General features: G+C 39.9%; 1 protein-coding gene across 1 annotated transcript in view; it reads left to right on the top strand.

Moving 5' to 3' along the window:
- The window catches only part of LOC128664505 (ADAMTS-like protein 3), a gene marked incomplete at its 5' end in the record, with an annotated part of 417,110 nt that overhangs the window by 297,281 nt on the left and 101,488 nt on the right, over positions 1 to 18,341 (top strand). Inside the window, one exon of the mRNA XM_053719326.1 lies at positions 6,365 to 6,547. Coding sequence (XP_053575301.1) covers positions 6,365 to 6,547 — 183 coding nt within the window. The remainder of the gene's footprint in view (positions 1 to 6,364; positions 6,548 to 18,341) is intronic.

Here is an 18,341-nt window from a genome sequence, read left to right as displayed (position 1 = left end):
TTTTCAGATCCAGAACTGGTCTGAATAAATTTTCCTTCTTTGGGACAATGAATAGATTTGAATAAAACCCCAAATCTTGTTCCAGAAGAGGAACTGGCATGATTACCCCTGAAGACTCCAGGTCTGAAACACACTTCAGAAAAGCCTGAGCTTTTACTGGATTTACTGGGATACGTGAGAGAAATAAATCTTCTCACAGGAGGTCTTACTCTGAATCCTATTCGATACCCTTGAGAGACAATGCTCTGAATCCATTGATTTTGAACAGATTTTATCCAAATATCCTTGAAAAACCTTAATCTGCCCCCTACCAGCTGAGCTGGAATGAGGGCCGCACCTTCATGCGGACTTAGGGGCTGACTTTGGTTTCCTAAAAAGCTTGGATTTATTCCAATTTGAGGAAGGCTTCCAATTGGAGGCAGATTCCTTGGGGGAAGGATTGAGATTTTGTTCCTTATTCTGACGAAAGGAACGAAAACGGTTAGAAGCCTTAGATTTACCCTTAGGTTTTTTATTCTGAGGCAGAAAAACTCCCTTTCCCCCAGTAACAGTTGAAATAATAGAATCCAACTGGGAACCAAATAAATTATTACCTTTGAAAGAAAGAGATAGTAATCTAGATTTAGATGTCATATCAGCATTCCAGGATTTAAGCCACAAAGCTCTTCTAGCTAAAATAGCTAAAGACATGGATCTAACATCAATTTTGATAATACCAAAAATAGCATCACAAATAAAATGATTAGCATATTGCAGTAAGCGAATAATGCTAGATAAGCCAGAATCCAATTCCTGTTGTGCTAAATTCTCCAACCAGAAAGTTGATGCAGCCGCAACATCAGCCAAAGAAATTGCAGGTCTGAGAAGATGACCTGTCTATAAATAGGCCTTCCTTAGATAAGATTCAAGCTTTCTATCTAAAGGATCCTTAAAGGAAGTACTATCTTCCATAGGAATGTGGTACGTTTAGCAAGAGTAGAAATAGCCCCATCAACTTTGGGGATCTTTTCCCAAAACTCTATAGATTTTGCTGGTAAAGGATACAATTTTTTAAACCTTGAAGGAGGAATAAAAGAAGTACCTGGCTTATTCCATTCCTTAGAAATCATATCAGAATTAGCCTCAGGAATAGGAAAAAAAACCTGGAGAAACCACAGGAGGTTTAAAAACAGCATTTAAACGTTTATTAGACTGAACGTCAAGAGGACTGGTTACCTCAATATCCAAAGTAATTAACACTTCTTAATAAAGAACGCATATACTCAATTTTAAATAAATAAGTAGATTTGTCAGTGTCAATGTCTGAGGAAGGATCTTCTGAATCAGATAGATCCTCATCAGAAGAGGATAAATTATTATGTTGTTGGTCATTTGAAATTTCATCAACTAAATGAGAAGTTTTAAAAGACCTTTTACGTTTATTTGAAGGTGGAAATGCAGACAAAGCTTTCAGAATAGAATCAGAACAAATGCACTTAGCTTTGGTAGAACCGATGTCAGGCAGCAATGTTCCAGTAGAAACCTCTGAGGCAGGATCATGTTGAGACATCTTGCAAAATGTAAGATAAAAAACAACATATAAAGCAAAATTATCTATTCCCTTATATGACAGTTTCAGGAATGGGAAAAAATGCAAATAGCATAGCCCTCTGATAGAAAAAAGCAAGAGGCAAACATCAATGGGGTATTGAAATAATGAAAAATAACCGGAAATGACACACTCGCATCACTAATGACGCAACAGTGTGAAAGGTCTCGGCGTCAAGTATGACGCCGGAAGTGACGAACTTGCGTCATAGACGTACTTTTTCGCACCAAAAAAAATTTCGCGCCAAGAATGACGCAATAAGGTTTAGCATTTGTCTCACCCGCCGGCCTAATACCGCCCACAATTTTTTAAGACGTAGTCAATTGAAAAAAGACTAAACCCCAGGTAAGAAATAAATTTCATTTTTAAAAGATGTTTATATTCCCCAAATATGAAACTGACAGTCTGCAGAAGGAAATACATGAACCTGACTCATGGCAAATATAAGTACAATAAATATATTTAGAACTTTATATAAATGCATAAAGTGCCAAGCTGAGGTGTCTTAAGAAATAAAAAACATACTTACCAAAAGACACCCATCCACATATAGCAGATATCCAAACCAGTACTAAAACAGTTATTAGTAGAGGTAATGGTAAATTGAGAGTATATCGTCGACCTGAAAAGGGAGGTAGGAGATGAATCTCTACGACCGATAACAGAGAACCTATGAAAAAGACCCCCGTTAGGGAAATCATCGTATTCAATAAGTGATACTCCCTTCACGTCCCTCTGACATTCGCTGTACTCTGAGAGGAATCGGGCTTCAACAATGCTGAGAAGCGCATATCAACGTAGAAATCTTAGCACAAACTTACTTCACCACCTCCATAGGAGGCAAAGTTTGTAAAACTGAATTGTGGGTGTGGTGAGGGGTGTATTTATAGGCATTTTGAGGTTTGGGAAACTTTGCCCCTCCTGGTAGGATTGTATATCCCATATGTCAATAGCTGATGGACTATTGCCAATTACATGAAAGAAATGAACATGACTCGCTTTATTGCTATATTCCCTTTATTGTGGTGGTTTGGAACCGAACCCGCCATATCTCCGAGGTACGCCTGAACTAAAAGTTCTCCCCTGTGAAGTGCACAGGAGGATTATAGGAAGTTGCCTCTTTGTGACCAAAACCCCATAGAACTAATTACTGGGCTATGTTTGTTCGCAACTCTGCACCCCTCTGAGGGCCTGATGATCTTAAGCTCTCCGTTCAGATAATATGATCTAAAATGATCCAAGAGTGGTGTGAGATTCCTCACAAGATTGTAGACGGAAATTTCACTATACTTCTCTAAGGGTCATTCCCTGCATTTCTGGATGTAAAGGAGAGACAAGCCCAATGCAATATACTGTAGCACTGCGTGACATGAGAGTTATGTTACATTTACACTTTGTTTTTTGTATTTTATATTATTTTAGACTTCAGATTCTGTCCTTTAAGCTTTATTACAATTAAGCTTTCCACTATCTATTTTGTATTTCAATGCATTTAGATTTTGTATACAGCAGTGTATGTAGGATTGTAATTGTATAAATTCTGATTATGCTTTGTGCATAACTATAACAAATTAGGACCATACTTTGTATATTTCTGTGTATCTTTTACAAATTACATTGCAATTTGTGCATTTTCTATGTGAAATAAGCCTAACAGTTTCAGAAAATGGGAGGGATGGGGAAGTTCCCTGGGCTAAATAGAGGCGTTTCCAGGGTGTGTCAACCTTTATATGGGGCTGTGGGATACTACCTCATTTATAGATACATAAATCCTTTTTGTGAGCAAGTTTTGCTTAATTTGTCAATGATCTCAAAGCTTTGTTAAAGTGTTTACTACTAAACACTAACCTTGAGAAAAGTGAGCAAAAAAAATAAAAATTAAAAATTAATTTAAAACGTATTTTAAAATGTCTAGAGTTTTTTTATATCTATCTATATATACATATATATATATATATATATATATAAATATTTTTTATAACATTATTTGTCAAGCAGTAAATATACATATATATTTACTGCCTCAATTTGACAAAGGCTTGAGTCAGAGCCAAAACATTATGGATTAAGGGTTTGCTTGATTATTCTAATAAAAGGCTTTTTGGAAAGTGACTGAGGGCTCGATGATTGAAAGCTCTCTGGGCTGGCGAGATTATTAAAGAATGCTCGCCAGTCCTTCTATTTCCCTTGTGGAATGATCTAAAGCCATTTTTTACCCTGAAAACAGGGTGTCTCGCTAAGGGGCGTATACTGCATTTTCATATGAAATGTGCACAACAAAATTCGTAATTTTAAACATTATACAAAACAAATATTTTAATCATTCACACAAAAATAAGCAGGGAAAAATTGTATTGTTAAGGTGCATCAAAAATCGTAACAAAATTCTTCACCAAAAATCGTATGTTAACAAAAACGTAAAATTAGTATCTAATTTACACAGGAATAAATCAAATTAAATATTCACAGCGTAAATTGTAATTGTAGTACACTGAATGTGCAAAAATCACACAGAAATTTGAATTTATAAATACAAAATGCAAAGCGTAATTGTTGTTTTTTCGTAAAATGGGCTGAACATGGGCATTCCATGGGCGTATATGACAATGTCTCACTAATCCCAGCGTAATTCTATAAAGATTTTCGCACTGCAGATATCACAGTTTTTTCTCGCCAACTAAAAGGTGGCAAGCTTTTGTCAAAACAATATGAACACTTATAACCCCAATAGAAAAACAAATGGATACGAACATATAGGCGAATGTAAGATGCTATAAGCAGAAAGCAGCGTAATGTGAGTTATATTGGCTGCAGGATTTTAATTTTAAAGTGCTCCCCCTGCTCTCTGCTAACTTCGCACTAAGGAGCGAAGTTTCCCAATCCAGCGAGCTCCATTACTTTTAATAGGAGCTATCTCGCAACTCGCAGGGACTGCCCCTTTTTTACGATCATTGCACCGGGGCAGCCCTGCGAGTGTCAGCGAGAAAAAAGAAGGTTTGAGCTGGCGAACAATATATCATCGAGCCCTGAGTGTGCCTGCTTAATGAGGAACGTTGCTGGGGAGCTAGCCGAGCCCTGGTATCTCATACAAGTATTTATATATATATATATTTATAACACAATTTGTCCAGCAGTAAATATATATATATTTTTTTTTAGAACACCATTTGTCCAGCAGTAAGTCTAAGTCATTATCAAAGGGTTCCACTTTGCAGAAGTTGAGATATATTTACAACATTCTAGGGCTGATTTGTGTTTTGTTTATACAGCCAAATGCTTTTCAGTCAACAGATGTGGTATAAATATCAACAGTGCTTTTCCTTGGACAACATTTACAGCATACAGAGAAAGGATTCTTTGTGTTTGTGTAAGAAAATATTTAGTTTGCCAGTATATATCAAACTTTCAAAGTCTGTTTCGAAAAAAAAAAATCTTGCTTACTGCTTCATATCATCAGTACATATTCTTAAGGGCTTTTCATAGCTTGCTCATCTCATGCCACCTTCTGGTAAAGATGAGAAGACAAGATGTCTAGGATTTATTAATTCTGATGTAAGAATTGTGATATGGCTCATATTTTGCCTTGCATGCTGAATATATCATATTTATTTTACACAAATATAGTAAACTAGTCCTAAAGCCCATTCACACGGGCCATTTTTTGCAGTACAGCAGTCCAACCCCTTGCGCTCTCTCCCTCCCCCTCTCTTTTGCTCTCTCTCTCTCTCTCCCTCCCCCCTCTCTTTTGCTCTCTCTCTTCCCTCTCTTTTGCGCTTTCTCCCCCTCTCTTTTGAGCTCTCTCTCTCCCCCCTCTCTTTTGCGCTCTCTCTCTCCCCCTCTCTTTTGCGCTCTCTCCCCCTCTCTTTTGCGCTCTCTCTCTCCCCCTCTATTTTACGCTCTCTCCCCCTCTCTCTCCCCTCTCTTTTGTGCTCTCTCTCCCCCTCTCTTTTGTGCTCTCTCTCTCCCACTCTCTTTTGTGCTCTCTCTCTCCCCTCTCTTTTGCGATCTCCCCCCTCTCTTTTGCGCTCTCCCCCCCTCTCTTTTGTGCTCTCTTTGTCTCCCCCCTCTTTTGCGCTCTCTCTCTCCCCCTCTCTTTTGCGCTCTCTCTCTCCCCCTCTCTTTTGTGCTGCCCGCGCACAGCCAATCACGCTAGCGCAATTGCGATTTCACTCCACTTGTAATATCAGCGAAATGAAAATGTCTCGCAAAAACACGATTGCACTAGTTCAAAACCGGTTGCGCCTCACTTGTAATGTAGCCCTTAGTAATTAATGTGCCTTTAACTTGCAAGCTGCGTTCATGTGAAATGTATTCAAAATTCACAATACCCTTAGTTACCTGACAGAATAGTAATGTTTTCTGCAAACTGATCATTTACATCCTGTGAGATATCCTAGAGAGCTTTATTACTTTCTGTGTTGAATCACTGCAGCATATATGTAATAATCTGACTAGAAAATATCACCTGTACAGCTATGTGTAGAAAAGGAAGATATTTTGGGCTCCATTTATTAAAGCAGTGGATGCTGCTTCGGAGGCCATCATTTCAGTCTTGCCTGAAATGGAAGTTAAGAAGCAGCGGTCAAAAGACCGCTGCCTCTTAACCTGAATGAAATCATTCGGACCTGATCAGGATGATTGACAGCCCCTGCTAGCGGCCGATTGTCCGGCAGTGAACAAGGGGCGGCATTGCACAAGCATTATTTATGCCAGAGCTGCTATGATGTGAATCTGATTACCAGTACCTCATTTAATATACATCATTTTTTTTTATAGGTTCTCCTCGACCCAAACTATCGTGGCTGAAGAAAGAATTCTCCATGGCAAACAATTCTTTTCTGCTTTCAAATGGTTCTTTGCTACTCACAAATGTGTCTGCAGAAAACGAAGGAACGTACATTTGCACAGCAACAAACCCACTTGGAAAAACAGTAGCAATGTCAGTTCTTCATCTCTCTGGTTAGTATTAAACTTTATTTTTGCATTCTTTCAGAATGACATAGTCGTGTGGTGTAGTTTTATAATGATATCAGCTTTTATAGCATTCCTTAGAAATAATAGTTGTGACAAAACTCATGGTTCTGTTATTCTAAGCCTGTTGATTGAATGTAAAACTGAAATTGGTTTCTAGCCTCTGCATTTCAGTGCACTTTACAGTTATATCCCTTACCAAAGAGGGTATCTCGGCCCAATGTCATTTGTTCAGCTTTTATGGATTTATTGCATTGCAATGGTGTTCACTGATGAAATGTTTACTACCCCTTGTAATATTTACTAGATTTTATGTACCATGGTTTTGTATGTGCACTACTACAGTCGGTGGAAATTCAACTAATGCAGCACATTGGTGCTGACAGTAATGCAGACGTCACATAAATGATCTGTTAAAATAACAGATCAAGTTCATGGAGTATAGAGACAGCTTTTCAGTTCAGTTCAGCTTTTTCTAGCAGGGGATTCTTACAACCTAATTGAGGGATGCAATGTAGGTGCATGATACATTCCAGACCATCTTGGGTCAGAAATAGCAATGGTACCATCACTTTCAACCTGTCTGATCACAGAGCATATGTGCAGTCTGTGGTCCTCTGAATGATGTGGGAGTCAAGCTTAGAAGCAAGTTGCTTGTAAATATGGACCTACACCTATGTTATAGAAAGCCCAGTCTTGGAAACCACTAAATGTGGCTATAGGACATATGTTTCAAATTAGAAACAGAAACTTGGGGATTGTTGGGGCTATGTCAAAAATCAGGACTGAGAACATACTTTAAAAAGTGGTATGAAAAGATTGGCTCATGTAATCTTAGTAGTGACTTGCAACCTATTGCTAGATTTTGCTTCTTTGAAAATCAATATTGGAGTGTTATGTTTGAATTGAAATAGATTCAAATGAACGTTGTTTTGTTCAAACGATAATTACTGTAACATTTGAAAATTCAGATAACCATATCTATTTTAGAATGTTGGCTTACACTTCTATATTAAAGGGACATAATACTCATAAGAGAAATCACTTGAAACTGATGCAGTATAACTGTAAAAAGCTGACAGGAAAATATCATCTGAGCATCTCTATTTAAAAAAGGAAGATATTTTACCTCACAATTTCCTCAGCTCAGCAGAGTAAGTTCTGTGTAAAAAAAAATATACTTCAGCTGTTGCTCAGCTGCAGGTAAAAAAAATATAAAAAAATGAAGAAATGAACAGCAGCCAATCAGCATCAGCAGTGCTGATGTCATGAACTATTTTACTGTGTCTCATGAGATTTCAATTAACTCTCATGAGATTTCATGGTAATTTTCCTTAGACTGAATAGGGAAATAAGATGAGCGTGCACGTAAGCTCACTCCCTTAGCTGTTCCAGGACAGACATAGTGATTTGCTGCTTAGAAGTCCTTTACAATGGGATGTGGCTACTGAGGAATTTTTTAGGTAAAATATCTTTCTTTTTTACATAGAGACGTTCAGGTGATATTTTCTAGTCAGCTTTTTACAGCTATGCTGCATCACTTTCAAGTGTTTCAACATTTGGGTTTCATGGCCCTTTAATGTTTGCAATTTTTTAAAAGTAACCTATTACAAAAAAAATGCAATCAGAACCTCCAAGATATTAGACTGGTATATGCTTGTTTTAATTATATTTTATTTCAGTATAAGAAAAAGAATAACATACATGTATAATGTACAAATACGTCATAGTAATAATATACAAGGGAATGTAAACTGAGACTGATAAGATGATGAAATTAAGATACAGTACTGAAAAAGAAACAAAAACGTGACAACTGTTAAATATACATAACTGAATTATTACAGTTTTAGAAAAAGAAAAATCAGTGAGTGTGATCTGTGCCAACTACAAAGAAAACGATATACAGTAGGAAGAGGAAAATAAAAGGGAAGGGGTAAAATGGAATAGGGAGTTTATTTCCACAGACTTAGCAATAGCAAAAGCTTACTACTAAATAACTACAATGACATGTTACAAGTTGCCTAGTGTGGAAGGAGTTTGCCTCTGACATTGCCTATCATACTCTTTAAATCTTCTTTCTCAGTAGCCTTAACCATGGAGCATTATGAAATCAACACTTGTCAACCAATGGTTGGCACCTTCCACCAATTCTAAAGCAGACAGGGGTCAATTCCAAGCTGTCCAATATTGGCTTTTAAAAATGATGTTTCTGTTTCAGTCGATAAAGGAAGTGGGTGTTTTTTTTGAGTGATCACAAAATCCAAAATAGATTTTGCTATTTTTTTTTTTTTTTTTTTTTTTTTTTTTTTTTTTTTAAAGGGAGCTATGTTATTTTTTTTTTTTTTTTTTTTTTTTCCAACAAGCTTTATTAGTGTAAATAATAATTTTACAATTGCCATGGAAACACTCCGGCGTGGTATAACATAGACAAAAAAGAAAAAACAATGAAAGTGAAATATACGAAGAGCAAGACCAGTAATGACCATTGTATGTAAGTCCAAGGATCCATGCATTTGTTGAGTCCCACATAAAGTTCTGGTCTTGGACATAGTAGCTTGTGGATTTTTTTTTTTTTATAAGATAACACATGTGGATGAAACTTCCACATTAACATTTAAACAGGGCAAAGCAATGCGACAGAGATCTATGTAAAAGATAGAAAGGTCTCACTGATGTTGATATACGTGAGAGGTAAGTTACAGTCATCAAGGAGTTAGTTAAGTGATAGGGTATAAGGTCTAGCAAACCAGCGCGGAGGAAGTATGGCTCCAGGGTGAGTTTCCAGATGAGTCAGATGTGTCCTAGTTTTGAGATGTGTTACGGGAGATGATGTGGCTGTATAAGGTGTCGGGGTGACTAGGAATTATTAGGTAGTTGTGGCGGGGGTCTAGAAAGTGTGAGAGTGTATGTTTCCCAATAAAAGGACATGGCGCAGTAAAAATCCATCCTTTTTGTTTTCTGATAGTGAAACCTTTCCAGGGAAAGGAGAAGAGTGACATTATGTACCCAGTCTTTTTGAGTAGGAATGTGTCGCTGTTTCCACAGTCTAGGGATCAGTTGCTTGGCCCCACTAAGCATGATATACAATAAGACCTGTCGGTATTTGCATTTGATCTTAGGGGGTTTGTTAAATAATAGCGTCAAAGGATTGAAGGGGATAGATGTATTGAGTACCTTTTGGATTTCTCTATGGGTGTCCAACCAGAAAGGCTGAAGTGTGGGGCAATCCCACCAGATGTGGAGGAGTGTACCAACTTGTTTGCAATCTCTCCAACATAGTGGGTCTGTGTGAGGGTAAATCTTAGCGAGTCTGCTGGGGTAAAGGTACCATCTTTCTAAGAGTTTTATGTTCGTTTCAGTGATTCCCATTGAGGAGGGGGCCTTCCCCATTTGTTGAAATATAATGTCCCACGTCTCAGAGGGGATCTCATGGCCTAGCTCGACTTCCCATGCTTTTGTATATGATGGAAGGTTTTTGGAGTGTAGAGTAATTAGTATTTTATATATCTTAGAGAGAGTGCCCTGCGCTAATAATGTGGAGTGGCATAGTGTTTCGAATGGATTTAGGTTTCTTACCAGGTTATGTTTGTCTTTATGGTGGGAGAGAAAGTGTGCTAATTGTAAATATTCGAACCATCTATCAAAAAAGCTAATGTTCCTGTCCGCAAGGGCGGTTTTCTGAATGATGGTGCCTCTTTCTAGAACAAGATGGCAGGGCAAACCCGCTGATAGTGTGTACCGGTCCTGGGTCCGTTTTTGAAGTAGTGGAGGAAAATCTTTGTTGTGTAGAAGGGGGGTAAGTGGTGAGGGTATGGTCGATATGCCTTTTTGTGAACCTATAAGGTGGTCCCAAGTGGAGAGTGTATCAGTCACTAACGAGGGTGTAAGAGAAGGTAGTGTCCTATGTTGCCTGTATGTCCAGCAAACTGACCCAAGACTTCGAGAAGTAGATAGATCATGCTCAAGCTTGACCCATTCTTTATCAGTACTGTTTTTGCACCAGTCGACTATTCTGGTCAGTTGTGCTGCCTGTGAGTAAAATAAAAGGTTGGGTACACCCAGTCCCCCCTCATCCCTTTTCCTATAAAGGGTGGTTTTAGAGATTCGAGGGCGTTTATTTGCCCAAATAAAGCCGTTAACGAAAGATTGCACACTACGAATGTAATGTAAGGGGGGTTGTATGGGTAGGGCTTGGAACATATATAAAAAGCGAGGCAGGATGCTCATTTTGAATGCTTGGACTCTACCAAGCCAGGAGAGGAATTTGTTGCGCCAGGCTCTCATGTCTGTTCTGATGGAGTCAAAAAGGTATTGGTGGTTTAGTTGGTGTAGAGCTTCTTTTGAGGTCGTTAGTTTTACCCCTAGGTAATTTATGGAAGAAGGTTGGAATCGGAATTGGTAGTGATTAGTGATCTGTTGGGGTGTCTGGTCTGAGATGCCAATACCTAGAAACTCTGATTTCTGCTTATTTATTTTGAAATTGGAGAGAGTACTGTAAATGCCCAAAGCCAGTAAAAGGGCCTCTAGAGATTGTGGGGGGGAAGTCAGTGAGAATAAAATATCGTCCGCGTAGAGTGTTAGTTTGTAGTGGGTATCTGCTATATAAATACCGTGGACTTTTTCATCATTCCTGATCCTGGAGGCAAGAACCTCCATGGCCAGAATAAACAATATGGGGGAGAGAGGGCAACCCTGTCTCGTTCCATTTGTTATTGGGAATGCATTTGACAGGGAATCGTTTAACTTAATACGGGCTTTCGGCATATGGTATAGGGCAAATATTTTCTCAATGAGTTTGTTGCTCAGGCCAAAACGAGTGAGCGTTGACCTAAGGAACAACCAATCCAGCCTATCAAAGGCCTTCTCGGCATCGATGGCAAGGAAGATAGAAGGAATGTTTTGTGACTGCGTGTATTCGATTAAGTTTAGGATTTTGATGGTATTGTCTCGCGCCTCTCTTTTGGGGACAAAACCTACTTGATTTGTGTGAATTAGTTGGGGGAGGAACTTATTAAGTCTATTAGCTATGAGTTTAGCGTAAAGCTTAACGTCTACGTTTAGTAGTGAAATGGGGCGAAAATTAGATGGGCTATCTGCGGGTTTTCCGGTCTTAGGGATCACTGAAATGTGTGCTTCCAGCATAGGGGGGAGAAAGGGGTGTTCCTGGTCAACTAAGTTAAATAAGGTACAGAGGTGTGGAAGCAGAGTGGATGCGAACTTTTTATAATAAGCGACCGAGAGACCGTCAGGGCCAGGGCTTTTGCCTGATGGCAAGTCTTTAAGGGTGGTTGTGAGCTCTGTCATTGAGAAAGGTTCGTCCAGTTCTGTCGCTTGTGCATCAGAGAGTTGTGGTAAAGGGGTGTTTAGAAGGTAGTTGTTTATGGCATTACTGGGGTCCGGGGGGCGGTCAGGGTTAGAGAGGTTGTAAAGATTAGAGTAGTATGCCTCAAATTGGGAAAGTATTTCAGAAGTGGTATTGACAGTTTGGTTCGTTGGAGATTTAATTTCATGGATGAAGGTTTTAAGTTTTTTCAGTTTTAAGGAGCGTGCTAGGAGTTTTCCTGCTCTATTGCTTTCAAAGTAGAATTTTTGTTTAGTCAGTAAGGCCAGTGCATTAGCTTCACTAAGTTGTAAGTCATGTACAGTTTTCCTGGCTTTCATTAAGTCTGCTAATAGTTGGGGGGAGGAAGGATTTCGCTTATGGTCGTATTCAAGTTTGGCTAGTAGGTCAGTGGATATTTTGTATACCTGCCGTGCTTTCTTTCTAGCTTGTGCATGTTGTTTAATTAATTCCCCCCTGATAAAACATTTATGAGCCTCCCAGACAACGAAAGGATCTGTTTCCGGTAAGGAATTAAATCTGAAATACTCCTGTAGAAGCTTTTCTAAGTTAGGAACTAGAGTTGGGGAATCTAATAGTTTCTCGTCTAGTTTCCACTGAAAATTGCCACCAGGTGCTGATGGCCATTTGAGTGTTGTTAGTACAGCCGAGTGGTCTGACCAAACGGTATGTGAAAGCCTGGAGGATAGTACATTGGAAAGGCCTCTTTGATTAGTAAAGAGGTAATCAATTCTACTATATGAACTATGAGGGGCAGAGAAAAAGGTATAGTCCCTCTTCTCAGGGTGGACGAATCTCCAAATGTCAAATAGAGTTTGGTCTAGCATAAGTTTCCATAGTTGCTTGATTGTGTGTTTAGGAGTTGTGGGTCGAGGGTTCGAGGAATCTAAATGTGGTTGAATGGGGAGATTGAAGTCTCCCCCTAGATATAGGGCACCTATTGTGTGGTCTAGAATCTTGGCGAAACTTTTCCTGAAAAAGGGGAGCTGTCTGGTGTTGGGAGCATAAAGATTGACCAGTGTCACCGGGGAGCCAAACAGGGTGCCAGTTACACATAAAAACCTGCCTTCAGAGTCAGTGTAGGTGTGGATGTGAGTAAAAGGGATCTGTCTGCTGATTAGGATGCTTACGCCGTGCCTTTTGTGGTCAAAAGAGCTGTGAAAGCTTTGAGTATAGAAACCTCCAAAATAATTAGGTTCCTTATTTTTTAAAAAGTGAGTCTCTTGGAGGAAAAGAATATCACCCCCTTTCCTACGTAGGTCTCTCATGGCTAGTGAGCGTTTTTGTGCAGAATTCAAGCCTTTGGTATTCTGACTCAGTAAAGTGAGAGTTTTAGTGTGACCTTCCATGGTGCTGGTGTGACTGGTGTCCGTGATTAGATGACTGCAATAAATGATAGGCATGCATGTGTGGTTGTAGAGTATAGAAAGAAGGTTGTGTTAAGTATGCCCTAGGGTCTGTATCTCTGTCGCATAGCAAAAAAAACATGAATAAGAACATAAAACAAAACATACATTTTCTCATAAAAAATCTAGATACTAATGCAAGCATTAAACTTTTAGTGTTAAGAGGGAGGGATTATAACCCATTCCATAGCAAGTGATATACATTTAGGGATGACTAATGCTCAATTACATTGGTAAAATATTTCTAACAGTACAATACAATAATTCCTAAATTCCTAAATTTACTTATTTCTAGATCAGAAGTCGTTTAACAGTAAAAGGTTTATGGCCAATGTGGCTATACATTACCCAGCGACCAAGCTGTAGCACCGGGCAAAGTCTCTAGTAGAATGATCAGCTCGTAGGGGTAGCTAAGATACAAAATAATTGATTAAGTTGTGACTTTAGAGAGCAAGCCGGGGGGCTTGGCCTGCGGCTTAGACTGAGGTTTGGGGGGAATACGCTGCCAGTCTCTCATGACAGGTCCTGTAGATTTCTTTCTAGGGGGTTCGTGAGAGTTCTCTGGAGAGAGTTCTTCTGGAGGGTCCAATTCCAAGGCCTGGCAAAAGGCGTTGACATCTTCTAGGGTTCTGCAAATTAACTTTCTATTTCCATGAAGAACATAGAGATGAAAGGGGAATCCCCACCTGTAGAGGATTTTCTTCTGTCTGAGAAGGGATGTTACAGGAGCCAGATCTCTCCTCCTTTGCAATGTTCGTTGGGAGAGGTCTTGAAAAAATTGGAGAACAACCCCCCTGAATTTAACAGGCTGGTGCCTACGAGAGAGGTTTAGGAGTTCCTCCTTTTCGTTGAACTCTCTAAACTTCATGATGATGTCCCTTGGGGGGGCAGTGTCAGGGGGTTTCGGTCTAAGGGCTCTGTGGGCTCGAACCCAAGGGATATCTGTGGAGGGAGTGGTGTTTCTGAGATGTGCGAATAAAGCTGGGAGATAGATTGGAAAGTCTTTAGGTAATACCGACTCAGGAACACCTCTGATTCTGAGATTTTTCCGGCGGCTCCTATTCTCCAGATCCTCGATTTTGTCGAAGAGATCTGCTATAAGAGCTGTGTGATGGTTTGTTGAATCCTGAGTTGTATTGATTTCCACTTGAAGGTGGTCCGTGAATTCTTCCAAGGCCTCCACTCTATTGCCCACTGAGTGAAGGTCTTGCTTTATTTCTGCTATCTCTTCCCTGATACACGAGCGAATGATATCCGCTATATCCTGTTTGGATGCTAGGGTAGAGAGGATGGTGTTGGGGACAGGTGTGCTCTCCTCAGTGTCATCTTCTTGTACTTGCGAAGACTGTAATTTCTTTTTTGGCGACTTGGCAGGTTCAGTACTGTCACCCACTTTTGAGGCAGGGGGCGAGAAAAACTGAGCGACCATGCTGTCTCTGTGGTTGTGCATCTTAGGGGGTTTATTCAGTTTCGAAGTGCGTTTTGCATTCATTGTGCAGGGGGAAGTTGTAAAAGAATGTTACAGATACCCTTTCCTATGCAGTTATGGTTAGAAGAGAAAAAAAAGGGAAAGGCCTGAACCAGATCTGTTATTAGTGTGATGATGTCCAATAAAGTGGGATGAATTAAGGGCCAGGTGCAGAGCCCAAGTACCTCTGGGGTCTGAGTAGTGTTAGTTGGTACACTGCCGCGTGGTGATTCTGCCACGTGGTTAACTGTGCAGGCTAAAATCTTTAGGCCCCGTACAGCAGGCCTCTGGATAAGCGGCTGGTCTCCACTATGAGTGTGCCTGTCTGCACTCGCTCCCCCTGTCACTAGTTAGGGCCCGGGTGGTGTAGGGCACCGTTCTATCCCCTCTCCTTACCCGTAAAAGAAGTGACCTCCGGCTTCTTATAGTGCAGCTGCGGTCTCTATGCTGCGTGTGCGGTTCGCTCCCAGTAATGGCGGTGGGGTCCAGGAGTAGGTAGGAGACACTGTAGTTACAGCTAAGGGCAGTCCGGGTCTGCGATCAGAGAGAGGAAGGATTCCTCAAGATGGTCAGGAAACGTAGTGAAGTCCCGGATTCAAGGTTGGCTCCGAGCCGGGTAAAAGTTAGTGCGTTATCGGGTAGAGATGCGGTGAGGTTTTAAGACGAGAGTAAGCCCGCTGGGTCTGCTTAAAAATGGTGTCTCCTGACTCCCGATCTATAGAGCATTTATGAGGGCATGTTATTTAGTGGAATCTAGGGCTTTGCGAGTAGTTTTGAGCTGATATATGGAACTGGGTCCCGGAGCTCAGAGATTACACAGCTTCCATTGCTGCTGCTGGCTCCGCCCCCCTAGATTTTGCTATTTAAAGCCCAAAGCCGCAAATGAGTTTTCACTAGAATCGATCGATTTAAACTGCAGATCCAACAGAAACTGACTTATACAATGGCCATTTCACACCTCTTTTACAATATTTTAGAATATTTTAGAACATTTTAGAATGCCACATAGCGTAATTCTGCAGAATAAATCAAATAACAGATAATGGATAATATACACTCACATTTAGTGCAGCACTGTAAGGTAGTGCAAACTGGACAGACCGGATCCTCAGAGTTGTCCGGTAAAACTCTCCTCTGGGTGTAAGAAACACAGGACTTAAAAATATTATTTCAAAGTGCCTCTTCTCTCGCAGGTAGCTCTATAAAAGATAGCACAACCACCACATAGCGTAATACTGCAGGGTATATCAAATGGCAAATACAGGATAGTATACACTCACATAAGGTGTAGCACTGTAACATAGTGCAAACTATATGAGTCGGATCCTCAGAGTTGTCCGGTATAACTCTCCTTTATGTGCAGGAAGCACAGAGATTCAAGGTCCCTCTTCACTCGCAGTTGGTAGGATACTAAATAAACCTGCTTCCTGCTAATAACCATCCAGTGGTGGAAAAGGATTACCCAATAAAGGTAAAAGGTAGCAAGACACATAAAAATAAGTGTTTTATTAAACACAAAAATGCACAGCAACACGTTTCTCAGTATTACTACTGTTTCCTCAGGCCTGTGAAGAACATAGGAATGTAAAGTATTCCTAACGCAAATTCGGCTTTAGTGCAGTTGGTCTAGTGCAGTGTCGGATTAGCATGCAAGAGATAACTAATAGTTTTTTTTCAGTGCACCCCATAGAACTCTATGGGGAGAAAAAGTTAGCTTGGCATGGTCGGGTTGAGTTCGTATTACAAGCTCCCAAAAAATTATTTATGTTAGTGCTACTGAAGACTTCACATAAAGAGTTAGGGCTAAAAATATTGCATTAACCCCTTAGTGACCAGAGCACTTTTCCATTTTCTGTCCGTTTGGGACCAAGGCTATTTTTACATTTTTGCGGTGTTTGTGTTTAGCTGTAATTTTCTTCTTACTCATTTACTGTACCCACACATATTATATACCGTTTTTCTCGCCATTAAATGGACTTTCTAAAGATACCATTATTTTCATCATATCTTATAATTTACTATAAAAAAAATGATAAAATATGAGGAAAAATGGAAAAAAACACACTTTTTCTAACTTTGACCCCCAAAATCTGTTACATATCTAAAACCACCAAAAAACACCCATGCTAAATAGTTTCTAAATTTTGTCCTGAGTTTAGAAATACCCAATGTTTACATGTTCTTTGCTTTTTTTGCAAGTTATAGGGCCATAAATATAAGTAGCACTTTGCTATTTCCAAACCATTTTTTTCCAAAATTAGCGCTAGTTACATTAGAACACTGATATCTTTCAGGAATCCCTGAATATCCCTTGACATGTATATATTTTTTTTTTGTAGACATCCCAAAGTATTGATCTAGGCCAATTTTGGTATATTTCATACCACCATTTCACCGCCAAATGCGATCAAATACAAAAAATTGTTCACTTTTTCACAAATTTTTTCACAAACTTTAGGTTTCTCACTGAAATCATTTACAAACAGCTTGTGCAATTATGGCATAAATGGTTGTAAATTCTTCTCTGGGATCCCCTTTGTTCAGAAATAGCACACATATATGGCTTTGGCGTTGCTTTTTGGTAATTAGAAGGCCGCTAAATGCCACTGCGCACCACAAGTGTATCATGCCCAGCAGTTAAGGGGTTAATTAGGGAGCTTTTAGGGAGCTTGTAGGGTTAATTTTAGCTTTAGTGTAGTGTAGTAGACAACCCCAAGTATTGATCTAGGCACATTTTGGTATATTTCATGCCACCATTTCACCGCCAAATGCGATCAAATTAAAAAAAACGTAAAATTTTTCAAAATTTTAGGTTTCTCACTGAAATCATTTACAAACAGCTTGTGCAATTATGGCACAAATGGTTGTAAATGCTTGTCTGGGATCCCCTTTGTTCAGAAATAGCAGACATATATGACTTTGGCGTTGCTTTCTGGTAATTAGAAGGCCACTAAATCCTGTTGCGCCTCACACGTGTATTATGGCTAGCAGTGAAAGGGTTAATTAGGGAGTTTGTAGTGAGCTTGCAGGGTTAATTTTAGCTTTAGTGTAGAGATCAGCCTCCCATCTGACACATCCCACCCCCTGATCCCTCCCAAACAGCTCCCTTCCCTCCCCCACCCCACAATTGTCCCCGCCATCTTAAGTACTGGCAGAAAGTCTGCCAGTACTAAAATAAAAGGGTTTTTAAAAAAAAATGAATTTTTTTTTAGCATATTTACATATGCTACTGTGTAGGATCCCCCCCTTAGCCCCCAACCTCCCTGATCCCCCCCAAAACCGCTCTCTAACCCTCCCCTCTGCCTTATTGGGGGCCATCTTGGGTACTGGCAGCTGTCTGCCAGTACCCAGTTTACAATAAAAAAATGCTTTTTTTTTGTTTTTTTTGTTTTTTTTCTGTAGTGTAGCTTCCCCCACCCCCCACAGACTAACCCCCACCACCTTGCTTATTGTTTGACATTTTTGTTTGACCTTTTTGATATATTTTTTATTTCCCATTTTCTGTAGTGTAGCGGTTCCCACCCGCTCCCTCCCCGTGCACGCGCCCGCCCCCACCCTCCCGTG

This window comes from Bombina bombina, chromosome 6 (assembly GCF_027579735.1).
Source record: "Bombina bombina isolate aBomBom1 chromosome 6, aBomBom1.pri, whole genome shotgun sequence".
NCBI classification, from domain to species: domain Eukaryota; kingdom Metazoa; phylum Chordata; class Amphibia; order Anura; family Bombinatoridae; genus Bombina; species Bombina bombina.
The sequence above is the reverse complement of the archived record's forward strand: the minus strand, read 5'-3'. Positions and strand labels throughout refer to the sequence as shown.